Here is a 26,234-nt window from a genome sequence, read left to right as displayed (position 1 = left end):
ACTTGGGAACTGTGTAGACATTAGTGTGGGAAATTCTATTTTCCTAAAATGGGAGCTGAGATCATCAATATTCATATGATGCCAATAGGGGTGTTCTAAGGAATTCATTACAGTGTTACGAAATTTACCCAATTACGGGAACTGACCATATTGAAAGCAGAGTTGCTATAAATTGCCCAAACTACTAACAAGTAACATTTGCCATGATGAATGGCCCCAAACTGAAAGCAAATGGTGCTCAGGGCACTGATGGCCTACAGGAAATATACACGCAATGGATAATAGAAGTCAAGCTGGTCGTTAACCAAAGTTATTCAAGTGTCCCCACTTCCAACTTTTCTTGCCTCCAGTTTCGTGCAGAAACTCCTGTCTGTGGGCGCTGTTCACGTCACCTGGTGACAGAGGTTAATGGGTAAATGGTGACAGATAGTTACAAAAACTCCTGGTTCACATCCAGATGGTTGGAGTTCAGTCCCCGTGGGAATCCTAACCAATGTGCACCAGATGCGAACTGCATCTTGCATATGTCTTTCTCAGCTGTATTCTACAAAAAATTGTTCTTGCTCCTAGGATTTTATGGGCAGTTAAGCAACAAGGATGAAGACCTAGACTGTCCGGAGGGAAACTCTGAAGCTGTTCAGGACAGCCCTGAGCAGCAGAAGGAGAAGGACTGACAGGATCGGTAAGTCACTGTGGGACGCATTCCCCATACATATCCATCCTTCCCTCAACTCTGGGAAAGTTCATTCATCTGCTTCTCATCCTGTTATGTGTCAGCACCTCCCTACCCATGTGGCTTTAGCTAGCGGTAACGACAAGCACGGCTTTTTCAAGGGGGACTGCCTTGGACTCAGGTTGGCACCAGATTTATGTTTTCCCTCTGCACTTTGGCTTTTTGTTTCAATGATGACTGGAAATCTTCATCAAGACAGGAAGTCTGTGAGGGAGTTCAAATAAAGAAATTGAGCTTTTCATGTCCTGAACTGGACTGTTCACTGCCTTGCTATTACGCAGATAGGCCTCAGTGATAGAAATACAAAGGAGTAAAATAATCAGAATAAAATTCACTGGCAGGACAAGCACATGACACAAACCTGGAAAAGATCAACATCAGGACCTCATCATTGGACACATTTTGAAAGTCTAACATTGTGACCTCTCTTGGCATCAGACAGTGAGCTAGGTTAAATATCTGACTGCTGCTTCTGTGCCTGAATGTCAAGTCTGAGATTCTGCTCCAGTTCTGGATATTGGGCAGCTGGGAAAATATTTTCCTTTGTTTGCCTCATTTGGGTCTATCCAGATGTTGCTGCACACCCTTGGTGGAATGGTGCAGTGTATCAGCAAAAGATATTTATATAGCTGCATTCACTGCACAGAAGGTGAATTTGCTTTGCAGTCCTTTAGGTCTGTTGGCCACTGTGGATCAGACTGGAGGAAGTCATGGGCAGGACATTAAGGTAAAAGGATGATGATAAGAGGAGCGAAGCACACATCCACTGGGGATGGGTCATAGTGCTGTTTTTTGTAGGCAGAAAAGCAGAAGATGAATGATCTTTTCCAGCAGAAAGCCCATCTGTGTTGCTTGCAGTTTTGAACAAGCTTCAGCTTTGTTGAATAAAATATATTTTCATGCGCTTGCTGACCAAAAGGTGTGCTTGTGGTGCTGCTTGCTTGAATATGTGACAGGGATGAGAGGCTATTCCTAGAAAACCTTAAAAATGTTATCTCAAATTGCAACATGCTGTTGTCACTGGTGGGATCTTGGAAACAGAGTCAAAGCCCAGTTGATTGGATGGGGCAGAGCATTGTTTGGCCAAATTTCATGATTTTATGGTATATTTAGTTTTCCAAAAATCTGTCTGTTTAACTATGATTTGTGGAAATAGGTAGAAAAATATGGGCTTTCATGTCATGGGTTAGCATGTTTGCTTTCTCCTGCATTGAAGAGAGGGTTTGAAACCAGCAGGATGCCTCCATTTCCTTGCAGTCTGTCTGTGGTGGGCCTCTAACAAGGACATCTTGTCCACTTTTCTTTCCCCATATTCCCATTCCTCCTGGCAATTTTAGAAAATTTGCCTGATTTTAGTAAGTGATTGATGTGTAATTTAGTGATTTAACAAGATTTTGTCATTCTGTGCCACTGAGACTCAAAACAGAATGGTTTTGTATACCTTATATATACATGTATATATATTGTTGGAAGAAAGTTCAAAAGGCAATTTTGAACAGGAAAAGCTAAGGGTCTTGTGTTATTAAATCCCTTATAAATCACTCCTTGGTCATTTCTAGGAGCCGGAGGAAGAGCAGGTTGGTGAATTCAGCAGGACATGATGACAAGATACTACAGCAGAGATGAGCAGAAGGCAGGAGAGTAGCTATCCCCTTTATTAAATCTTGTAGAGAAATGCAGTGACCACAGGCATAAAAATAAACCATGTCCTCACATCACTGGCAAATTAGATGCCAGTGAAATGGAGGATACAGTCCAAGGAGGCTGATGAACAACTCTGTAAAGCCGTTTTAAAAAAAAAATATTTACATGTATATAAAAACAGCCAAAGAAGGAGGAGAGCTGATGGATTTAAGGGGAATGAGTCACTGCCTGTGTCTAATCCTGGAGGGCAGACACGTTGGTGGGCTTTGCAGAGCAGGGCTAGTGCTAGTGCTACCTTCAGACTGGCCCACTGACTGTCCCCCTCAAGCACTTAGGATCTTGCAACTGCAAGAGGACTTGAGGAGCTCATGAACTGCCAGCTGGAAGGTGGGAAGGAGGAGAGGCTGGAATTGTTTTCTTCTTGTCCTAGGGAGGGCCTGAAATGTGGAAATCAGAGACAAATCAGGAAAGACTGTTACGCATGTTAAATATATATAAAAGTTACAGGAAGAAAAAAAATCTGAAATAATAGACTTCAACCCAAGTGACACTGTCCCTTGTTGCCTTTAGATGGATGAACACATTGTCAGCTGCTGTAAGTGCATCTCAGTGAAGAACATTGCATGTTACAAACAGTGGTGAACCACAGTATGAAGAGTGGAGAAGGCTGAAAACTATTCTTTAAAGCCAGGGTGGTTGAAAAGCTTTAAATTCCCACACTATTTTCCTGTCAAAAAGAGGAATGTTGTCAGAATGAACGTTTTTCTTGGATAACAATAGATTTCAGCAGAAGTTTGGCACAGTGATATTTAAAGTAAGTAGCGCTGTTGGGTCAGCTTGACAGCAAAAAATGAGTCCAGGCCTCTGCATGTTGGCAGTGAGTTTTGGGTGATAATGAGGTTTCTGCAATGCTTTCTGGGATTTCAGGTGCTTTCAGTAATGTTCAGCCTGACCTCTGCACAAACCAAGTTGCAGAGTTAGAGCAGATGAGGTTAGAAAGGATCTGAGGGCGATGCAATGAGCATGTCAGCGAGAGACGTATTTCTCTCTTTCCTTCTAAGCTGAGGCTTTTGTTGGAGAAGTGTTTCCAGTGGTACTTCTAAACCTGAACCAGTTGTAGGTTGGTCAAAGACAACAAGTGATCCCTCCCTCACCAGTTATCTCAGCCCACACCTCTCTGACAGGAACAAAAACTTGTGAGAAAGCTCCCTTTGGATTAATTTAGGGCTAAACTCAAAGAAGTAATGGGTATGTGTATGCATGTGTGGGCACATGTTGGGAGTAGGTGGTATACTTGTTTAGGGTGATGACTGGAAAAGGCCCAACAGGAGCATTTGAATAGCGTCAGCTCTCACTACCTTGTCTTAGTTGACCAAAACTTTGGCTTCTGATGCCCAAATCTATCTGAATGGTGGTGGCTGTTGCGAGAGTAAGAGTTGCCCTACGCATCCTCAAACAGGTAAACAGGGTAGGATAGACTTGGAGGGAAAGGAGCTGGGTGGAATTTACCATGTCTTTGAAATCACTGTTTGGAGAGGCTTTCTCAGCTCTGCAAGTGCCTGGTAATGAACCTTGTGTTTCTGATGGCTTCTCTCATGCTGTGCTCAGAATATTGTTATGGGCAAAGAGGACATATTGTATTCATATTGAGCCAAAAGCTTACTGTTAGCTTAATTGAAATCTTAATATAATCAAAACATAATAAAGTCATTATTAGTCCAGTTACAGCAGTACTAATACTTATAATCCAGATTAATTCAGAAAAGCCTAGTAATAATAATTTTAAACAGTCACTAATAATAATAATTTAAAAACTGTTATAAAAGAGAACTCACTAGTATCTAATCCTATTATCTGATGCTGTTTTCACTTTCTGATGTCCCTCTAGGTCTTGTGGTTAGTGTCACTCATGGGTAGGAGAGAAACTGCACCCACTGACATGCACTTCATTGCTAACCTTCTCAAGTGAAAGTCTTACCACCAGAAGGCTGAACTGAAATGTGGCCATCTGATACAACGCGTTTTCTCCCGGGTTGTGGGAAGGTATTTTCCTGGTTCTCTTCGTTATTTTCCCATCATGTGCTTGATCTGTAGAGGTTGTACAGTCCTTGGGACACAGGCTATATTCCTTTCTCTTGTCTTTCTTCTCTTGCTGACATGTTTGTGACTTTGCCCTCAACCATTAGTCTCACAGATATCTGGAGAGAATCAGTGCAGCTGATACTCCTGCAGAGGTGTTTGTAATGAGCACTGCTGGCAAGCCTCCCCCTGGGAATGGTAAGCAGAGATTCAGGGCTCGTTTCAATCCCAGAAAGAGTTTTTCCTAACTTCATTAACATGAAAAAAACAAGCCAGATACAAATTCCAAAAACTATCCTATCCAATACACATTCCCTGTGTCTTATATTATGCTTTGCCCACTGCAGCTGTTGGTTCAGCTTAGAGATACGGAGGGTATCTCAGTGAGTCAGTGTGCACTCGCTTTTCCCCAGTGTCCAGGGCAGGACAGGGTGCCAGTCCCACCCAGGAGCCAGTTCCTGAAGGCAGGAGTGCTGCTGCCACCTCTTGGAGCCGGGAATAAGGGATGAGCCCAGCGTGGGAGGCATTGCCATGGTGCACTGGAGGAGGCCAGCGTGTGGGAAGCATGGGGGGTGGTATTTTGCTCGTCTTTTCCCTGTGCTTTGGTGAAAGCCAAAGACCTGAAACAGGTGGGAGTTATTTGGTCTTATCCAGACCCTCAGCTAGCAGAGGATCCACACCAATATTTATTTTCAAAGGCTACTTTTCAAGTCAGGTTTTAAAGGGTGCCTGTGATGTGGCTCTCTCCACTTTCCGTGTGAAGTAAATATCACCTTTCTAAAGCTATTACTGCTGCTAAAATGCTATTACAGTGCTCCACTGCATTACTGTAAATGCTCTGATAAATGAAGGAGTGGAAACCAGGTTGTTTTAAAGTCACACTAAGGTCTGACCTGCTCTCTGTGTAACTAACATCATTGCTTCTCTTCTTCTCCTTTGCTATCTCGGTTCTTAAGAGCTGCTTGTCAGCATAATATCTGTGTGCTGTCAAGGAATGCATTAAGCAACAGCTGTTATATGTTTAGTTCTCATCCTGATCATGGGGGGAAAGTATGTATAATGATTTTTTGTTGTTGTTGTTCCAAATCGCTTTGTTGCACCGACTCAGTCTCTCTCTTGCTTTTTCATGGAAATGCACATGTGAGTATGCACGTAGAGTTCTCCTTTTGTGCTTGTGGAGGTACAGCAGAAGGTGGTGAGGTTTATGATGGCTTTTAGCTCTGGGGAAGGTTTGCCCCACAGAGAGTGACTCAACCCACACAGGCTCTTATTACACTGAGGGACTGAGTTTCTTGCTGCTTGAAGGTACCAGAGGAGAGGCTCTGTTGAGGACAGCCTTGATCCATAGGTACTCTTTTAGATAGCGTGGGCTCCTGCTGTCAAGATCTTTGAAAACATGGAGTGGAGGTGATTTCCTGCTCTCTGGGAAAGCTGCAGCTGGTGCTGTTGCTCATAGCAGCCCAGGGTCACAGAGGGCCCAACATGGTCAGTTGTCCATGCCTGTCTAAGTGGCTGAGTTATTCTGGGAGTAATGTCTTGGAGAGGTATGTCTGAGGTGGGGAATGGAAGGCTCCTCTGCCCACTAGCACATACTCTGCTCCAGATAGGAGCAGCATCACATGTCAGTGACAGTTTCTGAAATGCGAAGAGCAAAAGACAGATTTAGAGGTGCTGAGCTCAGACTCTGTAAGTATCCACGACTCTGAGGAGTGTAGGTTTCTGCAGTTAATCATTGATTCTTTGTGATCCATGCAGCAACAGGAGGTGATGGTTCATTGCCATATGTAGCAGTTGGTGACAACACCAGGACTGATAAAACTGGCAAACTACCCTGGAGAGTTCCTGAAAACAGCTTGTGGGTGCACAGGAGCATGACTGATAGGCAAAAGGAACTCTCCAGGATGATCAATGGGATCTGGGATGGCACTCTGCTGGAGCCTGGAGACCACACCTGATGGGCATCACCTTAAGGAATTACACAGCAGCACTGTGAGGGAACACCACACGATGTCAGGGAGAGCCACGTGGGGGTCTTCCTCCAGCACCCAAAGCCATGGCAGCAAAATGCATCTCCTAGGGTATATTGTGGCTCCTCCAATGTGCTAACACACAGAGCTCATGCTGTGATGTTCACTCACCCCTAACGGATGCAAATCTCTCTTTGTGCATCCTCCTTGCTATAACTCACATCAGTGCAGATGGTTATTACAGCAGTACCTCTAGGCTCTGCCTGACTCTGCCAGACAAATTAAATAGGAGAGTTGCTCCTTGCTCCAAAGAGTTTATTATAACCAGTTTGAAAAGGATGATATGGAGAAAGAGGGCAGATCATCTGTCCAGGTATATATCCTCTATCAACTGTCTTTATGCTAGTAGAGAAAAGGAAGAATGTATTTATGATTCAGGCAGGTAAAAGTATCTCAGTCGTAGGAGTTGTGATGGTTGCTTCTTCACTGCAGCATGCTTGCATGTGCTTTTTTGTTGTGTGTGGCTTAGACTCAAATGCAAAATACACGGGAAATCTGTGCAAATAACACCAAGGCCCTTTCCAGACAAACTTGTCTAAACAACATTTCCTAGTGCCAGCAGACCAGTTCTGCCTCGCAGATGGCGAGGAGGTCTCTGCAGCTGATTTGTGTGTGTGAAATCTTGTCCCCATCTTTGCCTCTGGACATGGCCTTGTTTCCCAGCAGGTGTCAGAGGTACATGAGGCAGGATTCAGGCTGGGAGGCTGCTGTGACACAAGGCTAATGAGGTGTGTTCTGGTCTAATTAATACTAACGTATGGATGGAGAGGGGGAATGAGTGAGTGGCCAAGCCCCTGTGGCACAAGGGGACTTTCATTTTAAGGCTAGACAGATTTTGGCAGCAACTCTCACCGTTGATCCTTCTCATCTAGTCCCCTGCAAGACTCCAAGCAGCAGCAGCTTGGTATGACCTACAGCTCCCATAATGGAGCAGAGGGCCTGGGAGCCACCACGTATGGCTCCAGATCAGTTGTGTTTGGTGTCTCTCCTTGGCATTAGGCTACCCCACAGCCGTGCCAGCAGGTGGCTTAGAAAGCAGCCATGGAAGGAATATGCAAATATTTTTCAAAGGGACTTCATTTGCTCTCCAATGATGATCTGAAAGAGATGTTTTATTAAAACGTGCTTTATTAAAGGGGAGGAGGGTGTGAGGAGGGATTGGACTGGAACAGTGTAGTTGAGCAGGTAACTATAACGCAAGACAGTGGCCCATGGCACTTATTAGTCAATCATTTACAGAAGCCATGAAATTATAATTTATGTATGCTGGAAAGGGAATACAACAGCCCATTTTATGACATTTTCTGTGCACAGCCATTCAATGATGCTCCAGTGACGCATTCATGTGGCATTTTTTCCAGATCTGATAATATTCTGGGCTCTAAGCAACTCTCCTATCTACACAGATTATTTTTTTCAAGCATATTTCATGCACCTTTGTGCGTAACATAACATTGCTTTATGTGTAATTGCCTATTTTAGATCTCTATCCACTGTTTCTATCCTTTGCTTACGTTTGCCTCGGCTTATGATGCTATCAAGCGCTGAAAGCTAAGCAGGACTGATCCAGCAGGACGGGTCAGCGCTTGAAAGGGAACCCTCTGATTAACACTGAGTGCTGCGGAAAGTGGTGACAGCACCTGGGGAGGGATGCACTCCTTCCAGACAGACAGCGGGTTGGGTGGGACACTGAGCGTGGGAGCACCGTCTTTGTTATGTAAGATATGTGACTTGTCATCCAAGTCAACGCACTGGCTGACACTGTAGGAATCTTCCACAGGAACTGGAGTTTTCTTCCAGGTCGTGGGTTGTCAGCAGGCAGGGGATGATTCCTGTGCTGCCTTAGCCAAAGGATGTATCTTCATTCCAAGAAAGAGATGGCTATTTAGTTTTTATAATTATCCCTTATGAGTTGCCTACTCTAGATGTGTAGACAGGATATTTAGACTTTGACCCTGCGTACAGATTAGGGTCAGTCTGTTAAGAACTTTAAGGTGATTATGATTTATTAATCTCCGTTTCTTTGTCTTGATTGATCTTGTTATTAGCAAGTGTGAATCAACAAATTCAAATCATAAACATCTTTTTTCCTCAGTGCTGACAACCTAGAACAAAACATGTTTTTGTCGCTGCTGGCTCATACCTCGTTCTGCGCAGACACTTATCAGGGCAGGAGTTCTTCCATCCCACTGTTGCCTATGGGAACAAAGCATCTGTGATGGGTATTTTGGTGGTGCTTCCAAACAAGCTGGAGTCCAAAGAACTTGGGGTAACTGTATGACAGAAATAATGACAAACCAGAATGTATCCAAAGCTCTTGAACAAACATGTTTTGGGAGCCCAGCCGTAGCCCAAGCAGATTGTCTTGTGGTTAGGCATCTGTCTCCTCCCATACCACCCCGTGGCTACACACAACAAATATACTGTATCCCACAAAATTGCCAGTCATAAGATGTTCCCTTTTCTTCTTCTAGGGTGGATGCTGGTGTGGGTTTAAAAGAGGATTTGTGAATTTGGGGGAGTTTGCTCACATCCAAAATTTGAGGCACCATCAGCATTAGGGAAAGGAGGGGTTGGGTGGGACATGGCAAACCCCATGGCACTTGTGAGGGAGCAGGACGCTGACCCATCTGTGACCATGATGTGGAGGTGCCACATCCCCAGCTGCCACCTCCTGGGGCCATGCAGAAGGGACAAGGAGGTGCCTGTGAAGGCTGTCTGCTCCGTTAGCCTGCTTTCCCCTGCTAAGCACTATACAAACATCAAAGGCAATAAAATGAGATGAACAGGACCAAGTCAGTTATTTACTGCCCTAAACCAGGGCACGATTGTTCCCCATGGTGAGTTTTCAAGTGCCTTTTGCTTCTTGTCTGCTTTTAAATGACGCACACGACGTGGCTTCCTCCAGCTCCTGGGGGGAAGGAGAAGAGGGACTCTACGTGGCGCAATAGCTCTCCCTCTTCTAAAGCTTTCACTTTATCTAAAATGCCACTGAATTGCTGCACCGCCGTAGGCATTACAGTGGGTGCTCTGGTGAGTGGAGGGAGCTGCTCTGCCGGCCTGACCTGTTGTGCATGTGAAGGACGCTCCTGCCTCTTCTTTGGGGGCCTCTGACCAGTGATGAAGTGGATGCTGAGATGTGCATGACCTTGACTCTCCTGAAGAGGAGGAGATAGCAATGAGGAGGTGGAGCTGATAGCAGATGATGGCCAATGCAGCACTAAGCCAAGGCAGGTGCTTTTGTGAGCATCATACAGCACGCTGTGAGTTGCAAAGGTCTCCCCTGCTCCCCCCAGCTGCTCCTGACTGAGGTGTTGTGGTCACCCACTGGGGATGGGGAACCAGGCAGGGAGAAGGAGTGACTGCCCAGGACTCATGCTGGTGAGCAGCAAAGCTGGGAATATGTTCTGGGTGTCCTGGTTTCACCTCAGGGCAACCCAGCAACTCAAGAGTGTGCTAGTAAAGACTGCTGGTCTTCTGTTCCTGTGACTGGAGTGATGGACACCCTGTTCCAATGGGCACCACAACCAGATGAGCAGCAGTCATGCAGACTGATTGGACCCATAGAGGAGATCCTAGGTATGATGAAAGGAACGTGTGAACAGAAAAAAATGTATTTCCCCAGATTTTTTTACAATCTCCAACAATTCACAGCTCAGGTGACAGAGCTTAGTAGAGCTTAGGGATATGGTTTAGTGGGGACTGTTAGCGTTAGGTCAGAGGTTGGACTCGATGATCTTGAGGTCTCTTCCAACCTAGAAATTCTGTGATTCTGTGAAGGGCACCTGTGTTTAACAGCCACTGGTGTTTTTTTCCCTCCATGAATTTGTATAGCCATCTTTTGGTCCCTTTTTAGCATCTGCAACATCCTGTGTCAAGGACTTGTAGAGATGAACTACATACCCCAGAGCACAAAGAAACAGTTTGAACTTATTGCTCAAGAGACTTGGGGTGAGCAGCCAAGCCATGTGAGCAAAGCAACATATTTCCTGGTAGACTCTATGAACTGGAGCAGCTACTCGTGAAGGCACAGCTGCTCCTGTGCCTCGTTCTGCAGTTTGATGCATGCACATTCAGGTGTAAGAAGTTACATCTATAGGCTTGCAGACCTGTTAGGGGTTGGCTCTGTGTTGCTCCAGTGGCAGAGCCTGGAGGCTGTGCTGGGATCAGGTGCCCATCACATCTGTGCAAATCCACCCTGAGACAGCTCCAGTGAGCTTTCACACATTCACACTGGGGGTAGGTGCAGACCTTCTGCCATTCTCATTAGATTATAAATCAATATTTTGACCCCAATAAGTTTCCTATTAAATCAAAATTGTAAAGGTAATATGCAACAACTACTTCTTCACTAGGAAATGTCTGATACGAGTGTGTGTAAAAGCAAACTAAGGGACAACAAAGACAGGTGACAATATTTAGTATTTACCATGGGCTAGAAACACATGCACTGCATGTAATGACTGATGTGTGGTGCCATGTGCTTTGGGAAACACACTCTGTGCTGGTGCCTTTGCATGACGTGGGCTGGTTTGTGGAGTTGCCAGTTTTTCTGTCGTGCAGGACTTGTGCTGGGAAACGATGTGAGCAAACACAAATAACTCTTGTTCAGGTGACACCAACAGATGGATTTTCAGCTTCTGTGGGGTTCTCTGGGTAAATGGCTTCCCACGTAGACTGATGGGAAGCCAACAAGATCCACCATATCTGGATCGTATCCTGTCTCCCAAAACAGCATGAGAGCAGCTAAAGGGACTGTGGGAAGGCATAAGGGTGATAGGGTCTGGGCAATGCTGGGGCAAACCTCCACCCCTTTGCAATGCCTATAGGGCTTTTTGGGGCCCTGGAAGAGTCTGTGCAGTGTCCGAGGGGATTTGTGCATGTCTGCAAGGAATCTGCGGCATCTCCTCCCCGCCGCGATAGTGAGAGCTTATCGGGGGTTTCCTTCAGATGCCTTCACGTCCGTGCTGGCAGCAGCCCTCAAGGCTGAGAAAGCTGGCGTGGCCACCCACTCCCTGGCCTTCCCCTCCCTGAAAAGAGAATAAGGACAAATCCCCCATGGCAGGTATTGCTCATACTGGATGCTATTTGGGCACCCTGTGGCTGGTGTGATACAGAACAAGGTCTTGCTGCTGGCGCCTGGTGCCAATTTAGGGCTTTTTGTTAGGACCACAGCTGCATTTGGCTCTCTTTGAAAAAAAAAAAAAAAAAAAGGCTCCTTATTCTTTTCTTGCAGCCTAATCTTTAGTTTCTGATTGAACTGCAAGTTCTTCAGAGCTGTGCATAACCAACCTTCAGGAGGCTTTACCTACACACCAGCCAGCCACCTCCCAGCACCTTACAGCATCTTTTATACATCAAAATGTTACAGAGACTCTTTTTTTCTGTGTCCCTAAACCAAATACAGCCTTTGGCAGAAATGACCAGAAGTTATGTCCAGCTGAAGGTCCTATGAAATTAGGTCAGTTGCTTTGGGTCTAAGTCACCATGGTGTTGCTCCGATATGCACAAAATCTGAGGTGACATTTGCTGATTATACATCTGGGCATTGATTAGTGCTTTCACACTCCTCATTCGATTCACCTGGTGCCTCTCTCCAAGCCTGCAGCTGTTCCCCTTTAACATCTCCCTTTCAGAGCATGGGTGTTCACAGAAAAAAGCCTGGCTCCTGTTATCTCCAGAGTGATGATGCCCTGTGGTTTCCCCAGCTTTCACCTTATCTGTGGATTGAAAACAGACCCAAGCAGGCAGCTCGAAGCTCAGGGGGAGTGTTTGCACCCTCAGAGCCTGCTGCTCTCCTCATGGGGCCTGGGGGAGACCTGCAGTGTAGGCTGGGGATGGTCCCACACAGAGGGACATGGTGGGAGCCTGGCCCTAGCAGGCTGGGGGAATATGGTGCTCATGGTGTGTGTCAGGGATGGACAGGGTTTGGGGGACAACAGCAGGTGGGGAGCTGGCAGGACCTCAGCTGATATCCCACAGGTACTCTAAGTCTCCTGTGGTGTTCGTTGAGGCCTGAGGTGTCCCTGTGCCTTGCTTTCTGTCTCTGTTAAAGCTGAAAGGAGACTTTCAGACTCTGCCGGGTCAAGGGCTTTGTCCAGGAGGAAGCTGGTGAGGTCCCTCACAAATCACCATGCTGTACAGCATATAAAAATAACTCTTATCTGCCTGAAAAGCCAGACGGAGGGACGGGTGACCCACCACAGGGAAGGGGGAGGTAGGGGTGGGGAGAACCCCAGTGCCCTTCACTCTGTTGCCCAACAATGGGGTGAGCGCTACCCCAGGTGACCCCTTCCTAGACAGCCCTGCTTGATCCTTAACTAGCAGCAAAAGCCATATAATTCCCCTCCTGCTGACACCACCACGCCATGGATTACCTCTGGCTCAGTAAACGTTTGCGTTCTGGGGCAGGGAGGCACTGCCCAGCCAGCCCCATGCTCTCAGAGGGGGAAGCTGATGGCTGCAGGCCGGAGCAGGAGCCCACCTTTGTGCAACCACATCCCTCCACCTTCAGTCATCCCTCCTGCCCGGAAAGGTAAGACCTAGTCTTGTTTTATGGAAAAGGGGTCCATGTAGAGAATGAAAATTAGTTATGTGATGTGGGCATCAGTTGCTCCTGAGGCTGGAGTTAGAAACTGTGGTGGCTCCAGCGTTCAGCTGGGGTGGGAAAGGCAGAGACTGGGAACTGAGAGGGCTGTGTGACCAGGGGAAGTGCTTGGCAAAGTCCCCTTAGGGCCATCTTGGAGCTGATGGCTTTCAGCGTTTCCTTGGTGAAAATGAAGGGATGGATGCGTTGGTGGGATGTGTGGGGGATACACCTTCAGCCAGCTTCAGGGCAAGGGGCAATGAGGTGCAGGGTCAGAGGCCACATGCCAAGCCATGGAAACTGGTGTCCTGGAAGTGGGAATGCTGCTAATATTATGGAGAGCAAAGCCATCTGTTGAGAGATGAATATCAGGTGTCTCCGTGACTTGCACAGTGCCCGCCACTTGCAGAGGAGAGGAGGAGGTAGATGCTGAGCAATAGGTGGGAGATCACGGAGTGCAGGTGCTGTAGGGTACATTGAGTAGTGTCTGCCACAGCTCAGGTCATACCGGTGCTGTATGAGTCTCTCTAAGACATGGCCATGCCTAATTCAGCTTCCGTGAGGTCAAGGAATCTGGTTCAGCATTCACCCTTCTACTAGTGCACTCTGAGTGTGGCCTGATCAGGGAATGCAGTCACAGCCATGTGGCTCAGGAGCCCCAGGATCAGGCCCTGGCCTTGCTTCTTGAAGGAGCCCGGAGATGTCTTGGTGCCAGGGCTGACCCTGTCTTCATTTAGGCTGATGGAGGAGTGAGCAGTCCTTGTCCACGGTGAGGAGCTCCTCTGCTGTCTGCTCACGCAGCCTTTGGGGAGAAGTTAATGCTCCACCAGCAGGGCTGAAGCTAATGGACTGGCAATGTTCCAGCTGTTGATTAGTGCAATTAAGAGATAAATGAGCTTCTGGGTGCAGAGGGAATGTCCGCTGTCAAACTCAGTGACAGAAGTTTCTCCTTCCATGACAGCCCTAGAGTCTGCGGCAGGGCTCATCCTTTGTGGGGTTGCTCTGGCAGGACCCTGGATCTTCAGCACAATATGGATCAACACCGGCACTGCGAGCGGGCCTCAACTGTACCGACATTTTCCTCTCTAAACTGAGGCTTTCCTCTGCAAACCAAGACCTTTACTGAAAGTGCACCTGCCTTAGGGAAGAAAATGGGTTTGGTTTAGCAGGTGGTTGCTTAATGTGCGGTGGGAAACTCGGTTAAATCTCTGTAGGGCTAATGTTGAGTGAAGTTTCAACATGTTCAAGGTAAACATCAGGAGGCAGTGCAGAGCTAAGCGTGAGCTGCTGTCCTGACAAACCTTATAGGACAGCACCTGTAAGAAGTGAGTTATCTCATGACTGTGATGGGGTAATGCTGGCACATGAACAAATGGCATTGACAATTTGTCTGGAAATGAGAAGAAAGTCTCTAATCCTCACAGCAGCGAGTCCTGGTAACAGGCTTCCACCAGGAGGAGTAGGGGCAAAAAGCACTTAACCCTAAAACAGAGCCTGATCAGGCTGTGAAAGGGGAGAGGTGACGTGGCCGCTTATGTGGGTAGGGGACTGTTGTTGATGACCCCAGAGATCCTCATCAGCCCCACGGGTAAGTGAAACCAAGCAAGCACAAACAAGCCACGTCAGGCGACTGGCAGATCTTCGCTCCCCAGCCCTCGGCTGACTCACCCGCCGTTGTTTGCACTCGCTGGGGATCGCCACATCTGGATGCAGATAGGAAGGGCAGCCTGGCTCACCCAGTGGCAGGCACCTCCATGGGTGTGTACATCAGAGCTGATCCCTCCACGTCCCCGCTGCAGGCACCAGAGGGATCTGCCACCGTGACTCATAGGTCTGGCCTCCGATGCTTATTTTTCATGGGGATGAACTGCCCTTTGGAGCTGCCTGTTTTTTGCTGCTAATGATAAAGCGGAGACTGAGAGGCTCACTCTCACATACTTGCATTTTGCATGCTGGTAAAGCAGAGGAGCTCTGCCCTATAGGACTTGCAGAAAGATTTTTTTTTTTTTTTTCTCGTTTCAGTCCTTGAACATTGGTGGATTACGTTTCTTTATTGTATAAATATGTATTAAAAAACAACCAACCAACCAAAAAAAAACTAAAGGGTTCTCACGTTTTCAGCAGCCAACAGAGGAGCCCATCTGAACACTTTTAAGTGAAAAATTAATGCCTCAGTGCCATCTTGTGGAGTGACCTGTGTAGGGAGGACAGGCAGTGGCGAAAGGCACATCCAGTGCCATACTCTTCCAGCTGTGATCAGTGATGCCAGTCTAGAAGCATGCTGGAGTTTTTAGGAGATTTGATGGTAATTTCAGTGATCATGCTGCAACCACTGTCACTAAAACAAAGATATCTATTGCAAAGTAACTTTTTTTTTTTCTTTTCTTTTCTTTTTTTTTTTCTGGAAAGAGTGCAAGTCCATGGGTTCCCATAAAATTCCTGTCAATTTTCCAGCCCAGATGAGAATATATAGATGTTTATATTTAATTCTTGAATGCAAGAGACAAACCTTTCAGAGACATAGCAGCTATCTTGTTTGTGAGGGGCAGGAATCCACTTGAAGGGCCCCCTCAGATCCAGGGGTGAGAAGTGAAGCTGTATGTCCAGCTGTGACCAACTCACACCCTCATCCATCTGAGAAATCCCGTGAGATCTCCAGGGCTTACTGCTGTCCATAAAACCTGTCCCTGCTGCAAGACAGACAATCATCTGTGGAGGTGAGAGGAGAAGCAGCTTCCCAAGTTCTGCTATACATCTGTCAGTGTCCTCTGTGTGAGAGAAAAGCTCGTGAACTTTCCCAGTGCAGAGGGAAGCAACACCAAGGACAGCATGAACAGAGCACTGCGTCCCCATCAGGGCAGCTTCTGGTAACTCTGCCGGAGCTATGCACTGTGCTCCTTCCAGAAAATACAGAGAGCTGCAGCAGGCTGAGAGAAAGGGGAAGAAAACTGGTCAAGAGCCAGACATAGCTCATGGAAAAAGGTCTTGAGAGTTTAAAAGGATGTGCTTAAGCACGAGGTTGTTGAAAGGGCACTAAAACCTTTTTGCAGTGGAGAGGTAAGAGCACCTGGTAGGCAGGGAGATGAGCAGAGGGAATCGGGAGGTGGAGGAGGAATCAGGAGCATGAGGACTCTGCTCTGGCACCCAGACAAGGCTGGAGGTGCCCATCTCTTGTTCCTTGAGACTAGTCTCTCCTGGCCCCACAGGAGAGGAGGGGCTGGGGGCTGGGGGGAGGCTCTTAGTAGCAGGGAGCCACAGGCTCAAATACTCAACCTGAAGCAGTTTTCAAGGCTTTGTTTTTCCCAGACACAGACAGGTGCACATCAGCTTCAGGCAGTGTCCTCACCACAGGCTGGGCTTGAACCAAACAGCCCTGCAAAGCACCAACAAACAGTCCTGATCCTACCTGCTACAAAACTACTGGTGCCCAACCACCAGCTAGTGGGTTACAATGCTAGTGGGTTACAAACCAAAATTCCTGTTTGATGCCTGTGAAAAAGGCTATGGAGAAATAGAGGGGCTTTAGGAACACGCCAAGGCTATCTACAGCTCCATGGGTCTGGAAATAGGCTTCTCCTGGGCATAGGCGCAGAGTTTGCAATGCTCTGGTAGCAGAAATGTTGCATCCTCACCCATTAGTTTTAAAAGGATGTTGTCTGTGTGTGGTAACGTCGAAGCTAACAGCTATTTTATTGGCTTGTTCATCTTTAACCAAATGAATGAAGGTGTCTGGGGGTGAAGGAAGGTTGCCAAGTTTCAAAGGGTAACTTAGCTCAGCGCAATGAAGTGTGCTGTCACAACAGGAGCTCCTGTGACCACAGGCTGGAGCCGGAGAGGAGAATGCTGGAGAAGATTCAGAAGATGCTCGTGGTTCGTAGCCCGACCATCAGGGAGCTGCTGGCAGAAGCACTGGGGATGTACATCCTGATGGTAAGGAGGAGATGAGCCCAGGTGTGTGTGTGTGTGTGTGAGAGAGCAGGGTGGGTAAGCACTTGCAGCAGCAATGTGCAAGGTCAGTGGTTTCCTACTGCATCCTCAGGGTTGCTCAGAGCTGCTTGTTACTCTCTCTGGTGGTGCCAAAGGTAGTACTTTTCTCCACATTGTACTGGAGGGGATGGCATGGGCTGGACAGGTGCCCGCAGCCATCAGGGTCCTGCACAGGGTTGGGAGCTTGCTCCTCTACCACTGACAGCCCCTGCAAAATGAGAACAGCGTGCGTCCAGCTTCCTGATGGGGGTGCTGGGGCAATGAGTATCTGTGAAACTCTCTGGAGCCACAATCCATCGTTAGAAAACTTAATTACCAGGTGTAAAGCACGTCGGGGTTTTGGTTATGGTTGTCTCATGCTGGCAAAAGAATAGTGCTCTTCTCAAATCACACAGAAACTCCCATCTTGCCTGAGGGGTCTCTTGCACAAAGAAAAAGTGAAACCGTTTTGAGCTTTTGGGCTGCTTGGAGGTGCTCAGGGGAAGAGGCTGAGAAAGGCAAGAGAGATTGCTTTGCAGTCAGAATTGATCCCTGTAGTGGTGACATGCCCTCTGGGATCAGAGCTTTTGTGTGTCGGACCAACACTGCCAAATGAGATCCTCTTCCTGCTGAGGCTCAGTATTTGCCTATGCCAGTATAGGCATATACCTGGTCTTAGCCTGTAAGCACTTCTGGGCTGAGAGCAGCCTTTTGGGCTGGACAGAGGATGGGGAAGTTATCTGAGTAATCCAAATACCTCATACTTGGAGGTTTTCCTAGGAGGAGGATAAGATTTGTATAAGCATGTGGGCCCCCTGCCACAGCTATCTGCACAGATGAAGGTGTTTTATTTTCAAGGGCAACAACTGCACATGCAGAGGATGCTTGCTTCTTACCACGTCTTACTGCACATCCAGCCCCTCGGTGTTCACTCCTGCTGCACAGGTAGCTTTGGGCACATTGAAAATTGGAGTACAGAATCAAGACTCCTCAGCAGGAGTTGAGCAAACCATGGTTTCTTCTATCCCCGTCGTGTTTTGGTGCTGGAACTCCCCAGGTGATAAAAAACAAGTGTGGGGGGCCCTGCCAGGGATGTCTGTAGGACATAGCATATGGAGGAGACATTTCTCTGCACTCAGGACAGCCCGAGGGAGATTTTGGAGCCTTCAACTCATGTCTGCTCTTGCCTCACTAGACTCTGTGAAGGAACATAGAAGGAGGACAAGTAGCACCGAGCATCCCAGTGCAGCATCCAGCATCCGACCCTTCAGCAGCCCCCTGACCCTTCAGCAGCCCCCTGGCCCTTGCTGCAGCTGGAAGTGTGCTGGGTGCATCTCCAGGACTCCTGGCTGGCTGCTGTTTGGGTGGTAGCACACGGACAGTGCCTCTTGTTTTACTGAACAGGCAATGCTCATAAAAGAGGGAACCAGATAGCAGGAGCAAGTGGCATGAGGAATGGGGAGGTAGGAAAAAAATGCAGTTTTGGGATTGTGAGGATAGAAGAGGTGACCAGAGGTTTGGATCTGTGCTGAAAAATAGATTCTCTGGCGTGGCCAGGTCTCCTGCCCTGCCCTCTCTGCACTGCATGCTGTCCTGCACAACCTGAGCTTTGTGCATTTGGCTTCTTGTGGATGTGGCTTTGAACAAGCTCAGAAATGAGTGGGGAAAGTTTTTGTAAGGGCTTTGCAGATGCTGGAGGACGTCCCAGGTGCTGCTTTTTGGGGCTTTTGCTGAGGCAGGCTGAAAGAAAGCCCCATGCTGTAGCTGTGTGTGGCGCAGAGTGTGGTCTGTGTATATGAGAGATAAGAAGAGTGTCTGTGGGTACCAGGGGATTTGGGTGATGTCTGAAAGGGAAGAGTGAGAGCAGACACATGAGATAAAACCTGGATCCAGGCAGAGCAGCCAGTAAAGATCTGAATCAAAACAGGAGAGGCCAGAGCAGAAGTTAGATGGTGCAGCACATAATGACTCTTTTCTTGGAGGGGCACGATACCCTGAATAAACACTGATGCAGTCCAAGGTACAGGATATGCTCTCCAAGCCCTAAGTGGTTGGAAAGGCAAAGATCTCAAGAGATGCTTTGTCCTTCTCCAGATTTGAGTGTAAGAGCTGTGCAAGAATTGATTTTTCCACCTTCTGACCACAAAGAATGAATGAAATAGAATTTACTTTCAGGCAATTTCTTAAATATGTCTTTTCCTGCTGGAGAGTGTTTACATTTCTTTTAATTTCTTTCCCAGTCCACTTTCAGTCACTAAAAAAAATACTGAAACCTTGGTTGTTTTCGAACTGAAAAGTATATGTGTCAAAAGGAAAAGTCCAACCAGAATTTCCTTTTTTTTTTTTTTGGCTGGAACAAGTTACCAAAATTAGATTTGAGTTTGGCAAACAGCTGTGCATTGCCAAACTACATTTTTAGTCAGTAAATTGTACACCAGGAAAAGAAAGACGTGCATGCAGCTGTGGTGACGCTCCCAAGGCTCACGTCCCAGGTTGCGGACACAACGTGCCACCGTGTATGAGTGTCCCTGGACATCAGAGTCTGGGGTTTGGCTCCTCACACCCAACTCAGAGCAGAGTTTGGTGTGATGGAGTACCCACCAATATGGAATACCAGGCACCTGGTCAATTTGGCAGCAATTTGTCCCTGTGGACACCTTGGAGTCTTCCCATCCATGGAGGTTTGTTAGTATTGCAGAAGAAGTGGCAAGGAAGCTCAGCCCACCATGGCAACAACACTACTTCTAACACTCCTTTCTCTATTTTTCCATGCACTAGGTCTTTGGCTTGTCTTCTGCAGCACAAGTGGTGTTAGGAAAAGGAGAATTTGGGCAGTATGTGAGCATCAATTTGGCATTTGGCATTGGAGTCACCCTGGGGATCCATGCAGCCGGAGGAATCTCTGGTGAGTAGGACACCTGAGCATCATTTTTATGTCCCCTAAAGGCCACAGGCATTGGGGCAGCAGGAGTGGGCTGCAGAGAGGTGGGTGATGGCATGACAATGAGGGGCTTTGTCCTCACCACCAAAAAAATGCAGTCCCACAGTCCCCAGAGAAGAGCAGAGCAGGTCTGGTGAACCATAGCCAGTGTCAGCCTTGTGATCCAGTGGTCACAGCCAAGTCCTCGGTGGGGTGACAGGTCTGAGGTCAAGCCAGGGGGTCGTGGTGGCACAGTGGGGTCAGGAGCAGCAGGGGACAAGGCATACCTACAGTATGCTGACCCCAAACACATGTCCTGAGCCTAGATGGTGTGTGGGTAGGTGCCCCAGGTGAGGCTCTCACAGCTCAGCACTGCACAGGGCTGCCCAGTAACAAAATCAAACTGGGCACAGGCAACCAAGTGCCCAGGGTGGTCTGAGGGAAGAAGCTGCAGAGGAGGACTGCGGAGAAGGGTGGTCCCAGGCTGGCCATGAGAGGAATCAGATCCTGTTGGTGCACTCAGCGCTCTGCCCAAGCGGGGCAGAAGGTACAACAGGTATTCTTGAGACTGCTCACCGGTGGGCATGGGCAGAGGGAAGTGGGAAAGGGAAGAGCACGGATGCAGCCATGCCATCTCCTTGCAGTCAGAGGAGCCACATTTCTGCATTGCCCATGCTAGGCACTTGGGTTATGCCATCAGAACGTGGCCCAAGGAGATCTGAAAACATGCTGCCAATATGACCCATGGGGAAGTAAATCATTTATTGCAAAGGAAAGCTTACTGCTGATGTTGCAACAAGGAATAGTATGGAAATTTTCTCCTTATCACCCACACCCAGGCACATCCCACCCCCCCCCCACGCAAACTCAGGAGGTGGTGTTTCAGGAAGTGTTGTTATGGGGCCATAGGGTGATCTCTCTCACATGACAGAGCATTACCTTTGCCTTGTGCAATTTCTGCATTCATTTGCACCAAGTGAAGTGATTAAGGGCTCTAGTGGGCAGAAAATTAAAGCAAGTCCTCGCTCTTGAACTGCTGGGGCACAAAGGTGTCCAAGGCTGGAGCTGGCTTTGAAGGGAAAGTGTTTCCATGCAGACAGTCAGCTCTGAGTCTCACTGCCCATCTAGAACTGGTGGATATGCCCCAGGGAAAGTGGGCTGAGCAAAGAGGGTCCTGGGTGATATTTGAGATGGAACTGACCTGCTGAAGAGATGGGAGATCTCAGCTCAGCTAGCAACAGGATGGCAGTAGAACCAGTGTCAGGGCTCCTTGACATTGCAGTTTGGATTCACTTGTGTCACAAGATGCTTTTTGTGATCTCTGAAGTGGCTGGTCATGCCCACAAAGGATCAAAGAGTCAGAAAAAAACACAGGTCTATGTGTGTCTCCCCCCAGTTCAGCTGTGATTGTGGTATTGCAGCAGGTGGTACATGTACTTTCACCTCACTGTCCTGCACTTTGATGAGATAACATCTGGATCTTACCCCTTTCTGAGTCTGGACAAGGAGAAGGCCACTAAGATTGGAGCATTTGCTGACCTCTGAAGATGCACAGATGCCAAGCTTTTGATCCCTTCAGTTCAGGACAGGGAAAAAAAAAAAAGAGGGTCTGTCTATCAGATCTTTTCAGAAGGTCTTTTCATTGTTTGGGATATGTCTTATCTACCTGTACCCATATAAAAGGTGGGTGATAAGTCTAAGATTTGGGCTCTCTTTACGTTGAACAGTGGCAAGCCTGTGCAGGAGGGGACTTGTGCCATGCCAAGAGAGAGGTCTCTGACAGGTGAGATGACCAGCTTTCTGGAGGCAGCTTGTGGTCTACAGAGAGCTAAGCAGAGGATGTCTAACTCCTAAAGGACTGGAGCTAGGAGCTCTCTCCCCTGCACCATTCAACTGCCCAGGGGAAACGGGTCAGCTTGGCATCTGTGCAGGAGGGAGACCCTGCCCAGGGAGAGCTTTGGTGCTTGCTTCTCTGGGGTCTGAGTCTCTACTCTGGGGTATGGGGCATGCCCCAAATGTGGTGCACCAGGGCCAATGCCACTCTCTTTTGTTGTGATTTTTGCAGGAGCTCATCTGAATGCTGCCATCACCATCATGCACTGCATTTTAGGAAACCTCCCCTGGAGAAAGCTTCCAGCTTATCTGCTTGGCCAGTTCCTGGGCTCCTTTCTGGCAGCAGCCACCGTCTTTGGCACCTACTATGGTATAGCTGTGTCTTTATCACTGGGGTTGCTGTGGGCACCTTTTCAGTCTTAACTTGCAGGTCATCAAAAATCTATCCCTTTGCAGTCCTCAGCGTTATATCTCAGTGACGCTGTTAAGCTCTTGGCTTCTGGGACAGACTTTTATAGTTCAAGGCTAGGCAGGGCACAGATATCCCTGGGAAGGATTTCCTGGCGAACACAGCTCCTTTTGCACAGGGCATTTTGTTTGCCTTTTGTTTCCAAGGGCCTGCAAGGGCTTAAGTTGGATGGACCAACAAGTGTTAGGCACAGCCAGAGCTCTCTGGTCTGTGGCAAATAAGACAACAGCCACTCGTGTTTATGAGTTGTTAGCAGAAGACCCAGCGCCAGCGTGTCTCAGTCCCTGTCAGAAGGACAGAGGCCTCCCAGTGCATCCAGACCAAAGTCTGAGGGTGACAGATATCAGTGAGATCATGCCCTGCAAGGGGTGTGTTGACTCCATCGTATCTGTCACTGCCTCTCTCCCCCTTTGTGTCTCCGCTGGCTGCAGCGGGTGGATTTGGGAACGTGCCAGGTGTGATGAAGTCCGTGCTGCCCACTGTGCTAACTCCCCTGATTCCCATTTCTCCCAGATATTCTGTACGACTACACCAAGGGGAACTTCACGGTGACAGGACCGACTGCCACAGCGTCGATCTTCTCCACTTACCCTCATCCCTGTGTGTCCTTGCTGGGAGGCTTCTTCACAGAGGTGAGTGGGGACAGCTGAGGTGTGCTAGGAGAAGGTGGGTGGCAGCAGGCTCTGTAACGGGGCTGGTACAAAGGACTCGCAGATCTGTGTGTGCTGACACAGTCACAGCCTCTACTCTGAGGAGCCCAATGTCCAGGCAGAAGCTTGTCAGGTGGTGTTCAAGGTTGGTGGAGCAGGGGGACAGAAACCATGAGGTCTGAGGGGGGTAAATTGCTTAGGCCATGGGAGAGGCCTAAGCAATGTAAGCTCTGCTGAAGAGGGCATTAACTGAAGGAAAGATCCCAGTGTCAGCCTTCATCTGCAGTCCCTTGAGGTGGCATGGGAGAGCAAAGAGCTCAGCAATCTTGCAACCACCTGTGCAGATCCTGCTGCTGTGGGGCCAGATCTGCTCGTGCAGGCACCTTTCCTTGCACACTTCCCAAGCAATGGGAAAATCTGAAGCTGAGCAATGGCAGAAACCACCTCCTTTGGGCTCTGCTCAGTTCCCTTAACTCTCCTTAACCTTTCTGACTCCTACGCCTGCTCTACACTCTTAGGTAGCTCTGCTGGCTGCTCTCACCCACAGAGATGGCCTGGGGCTGCTGTCACAGGAATACAGCCTGTCTGGATTGAACCTCTGGGGCTTTGAACAGTCAAGCTTAGACTGCATACAGTTGATTCCCAGCATATAACACAACATCCAGATGCCCAGAAACGAGAGGGGGATGCCTCAGGGAATGTGGAGCATCCCTGAGCGTGTCCCAATGCTACAGGAGAAGGAAGAGTCTCTTTCAGTTCAGATCTGAGGAAGCTTGTGTGTTTGTTTCTGAGCTGGTGAAGCTGTGCCTGGATGCTATGAGGAGGATGGTGAGAGCTGGAGAGCCACCAGACGGGCTCCTGGTTGCTCAGCACCCTGTGGAGTGTGCAGTGTCCTTGCTGCACAGGAAAGCAAAAGACAATGGCAAGGTGTTGCCCAGAGCACAGGGTTTGTGCTCTTGCCAGCATCTCTGCAGTCCAAGGCTCTCCAGGTACATCTTCTGAAGCAGGAAGAGACAGGAGTCATCATGTCTATACAAACAAGAACTATTGATGTCTTGGGCACTGCACATCTATTGTTGTATTGTCACAGATGGGAGACTGTGTTTCCCAGATGAGAATCTGGTCTCCACCTTGACTCCAAAAAGGGCAGATGCAGCAAGCTCTACGATACCTCTCTCCTGCGAGGGAGGATCAGATATGTCCTGTAAGCAGATTGTTATGGCTCTGTCTGTTGGACAAAAGGTGCTTAAAATAACCTTTGCCCTTAAATTGAAAGGTGGAGGGAGATGACAGTTCTGAGAAGCTCGTATCAGTCCTAGAGCATTTTTCTTGATGAAGCGGAGGCATTTTTTTCTGGGAAATGAGTTAGTCTTTTCTTCAGCATCACCTATGCAGCAGGAATAACATAGGGGTCCTCCCTGACTTGATCAGGCCATGAATCCCACCTGCTCTTTCAATCGGGAAAATCTCTGAGTGGGACCCTCCTGCCTTCACTGTTCTCTCTCCTGACCTGTTTCCCCTTTCCTGCTCCTGCAGTTTATGGCGACGGTGATGTTGCTCTTGGGCATTCTGGTCATCCATGATGAGAAAAATAACGCAGCCCTGAAAGGCACGCAGGCCATGCTCACGGGTATCCTGGTCCTGGGCATTGGTCTGGGGATGGGAATGACCACAGGCTATGCCATAAACCCCTCCCGGGACCTGCCCCCAAGGATCTTCACAGCAATTGCTGGCTGGGGAATGGACGTCTTCACGTGAGTGACCTGTTTTGCTTTTACATTGCCCAGCTCACAAGGAGAGTAGCTAAGCCCAAGAGAAAACAGTCATGGACCCTGTGCACAATTGGAGTGCAAGTCTGGTTCTCAATGGGTTTGGGTCTTGCTAAGGAATTTTCTTTAGACCAAGTGACACAATCAAGTGGGTTCTCCTTTTCACAAAAAGGTTGTACATAGAGAAGCCCCATGCACCGGGTACACATAATTTGGGTTACATCAATTCTTCAGTGCTGGATTCAGCTTGACATTTGAGTACCTCGGTTTAGCCACCAGGAACTAAGGAAGTCTAACCTTAGCTAGAGATTGAGCTGGTTATTGCAGTGTCTGGAGAGCCAGAGTGGTCTGGCTCACCAGATGCCTCTCCTGTGTTTTGTTTCAGGGCTGGAAATTACTGGTGGTGGATCCCAGTCGTAGCTCCAACACTGGGAAGCCTTGTTGGTAGTTTAGTCTACAAACTATTCATTGATGTTCACAATCAATCTGTCCCAGAAAGTGGAAATGAGAAAGGACAGCCAGCTATAGAGACTTCTACGCTGTGATGGCCACATGCTCCCAGGAAAGGGTCTGACAGCGAAGTCGAGGTGGACACACGCACTGACAGCCAAAGGGTAACCATGTGGGTAAGGGATGTGCAACAGCACTGCTGGAGCACACACGTTTCTCACCCTGCAGGTGGAGAAATGAGAGAGTAGCTTACAATAAATCTATTCTGCTTAACCAGACAAACAGGGTCTCTAAGACACTGGGCAGACCTGAGTAGGCTAGAACTGTCTATGACCTGAAGAAATTATTCAATCTCCCTGAGCAAAAATCTACCAAAAAAAAGAAAAAAAAATCACATTCTGGAGAAAAAGTACAGCTGCAAGACTTCAGTTACCTGTAAGTTCACAGCAATCAAAATACAAAATCCAACAGGGTTAGAATTAAAAATTAGTCCTACACAGTGGCAGAAACAACTTAATTGAAGAAATTTTGATCTGGACTATTCTTTTTGTAAGAGATAGGAGATATTACATTGATGAATCAGGAGATTAGATTTGTTTCTGTTTGCTAAATCTGCCACCGTATCTATGATCCAGTTTGTTAGAATACAGAGAAGAGCAAAGGTGGTCTGAAAAAGAAACCTGGTGGCTTTTTTTTTTATTTTTTTAATAATTTGTTTTCTTTTTGGTCTAAATACTAAGGAAGCACTAGCAAATTAGTAAATTACAGGGTCTCCTGAATCCTGGTATAACATGCTGGAACAGGCTGCTATGTTTTGTGCTATGCTGATGTGATGGAACCAGGTGTGTTACTGATGAGTGAGACTTCAACTACCAACTTATGAAACGATTCAGACAACTTCTGTGGCAGCATCTCCAAACACTGGGAAAACAAACAAAAAAAATCAGAAAACCAGCAAAACCTTTTGTCTACTCTGAAAGCAAGAATAACATGGGAAGATACTGCTATGCTCCTTGCATGAATTCTGCCACCTCCATCTGACTGAGGAAATAGGCTTGCAAGTTTGAAGCATCGTTGGAGTAAATGTAAAACATTATCAGAAGCTGCC

General features: G+C 47.8%; 1 protein-coding gene across 5 annotated transcripts in view; it reads left to right on the top strand.

Annotated features, from left to right (window-relative positions):
* The window catches only part of LOC101796631 (aquaporin-7), a 31,399-nt gene extending 6,000 nt beyond the window's left edge, over positions 1-25,399 (top strand). Inside the window, exons 2-8 of one of the 5 annotated variants that reach the window (XM_027446385.3) lie at positions 571-682; positions 16,873-16,999; positions 19,814-19,940; positions 22,021-22,158; positions 22,771-22,889; positions 24,444-24,661; positions 25,062-25,399. In XM_027446385.3, the coding sequence (XP_027302186.1) occupies positions 16,910-16,999; positions 19,814-19,940; positions 22,021-22,158; positions 22,771-22,889; positions 24,444-24,661; positions 25,062-25,221 (852 nt within the window). In that variant the 5' untranslated portion in view covers positions 571-682; positions 16,873-16,909 and the 3' untranslated portion in view covers positions 25,222-25,399. Of the gene's footprint in view, positions 1-570; positions 683-11,947; positions 13,019-15,523; positions 15,787-16,872; positions 17,000-19,813; positions 19,941-22,020; positions 22,159-22,770; positions 22,890-24,443; positions 24,662-25,061 lie in introns of those variants that run through there. The other 4 variants (XM_013104009.5, XM_021275566.4, XM_021275563.4 and 1 more) reach the window with 4 other exon arrangements.
* The last annotated feature ends 835 nt before the right edge of the window (positions 25,400-26,234 follow it).

This window comes from Anas platyrhynchos, chromosome Z, assembly GCF_047663525.1.
Source record: "Anas platyrhynchos isolate ZD024472 breed Pekin duck chromosome Z, IASCAAS_PekinDuck_T2T, whole genome shotgun sequence".
NCBI lineage: Eukaryota > Metazoa > Chordata > Aves > Anseriformes > Anatidae > Anas > Anas platyrhynchos.
Note: the sequence above shows the minus strand (reverse complement) of the source record. Positions and strands in the feature narration are given on the sequence as shown.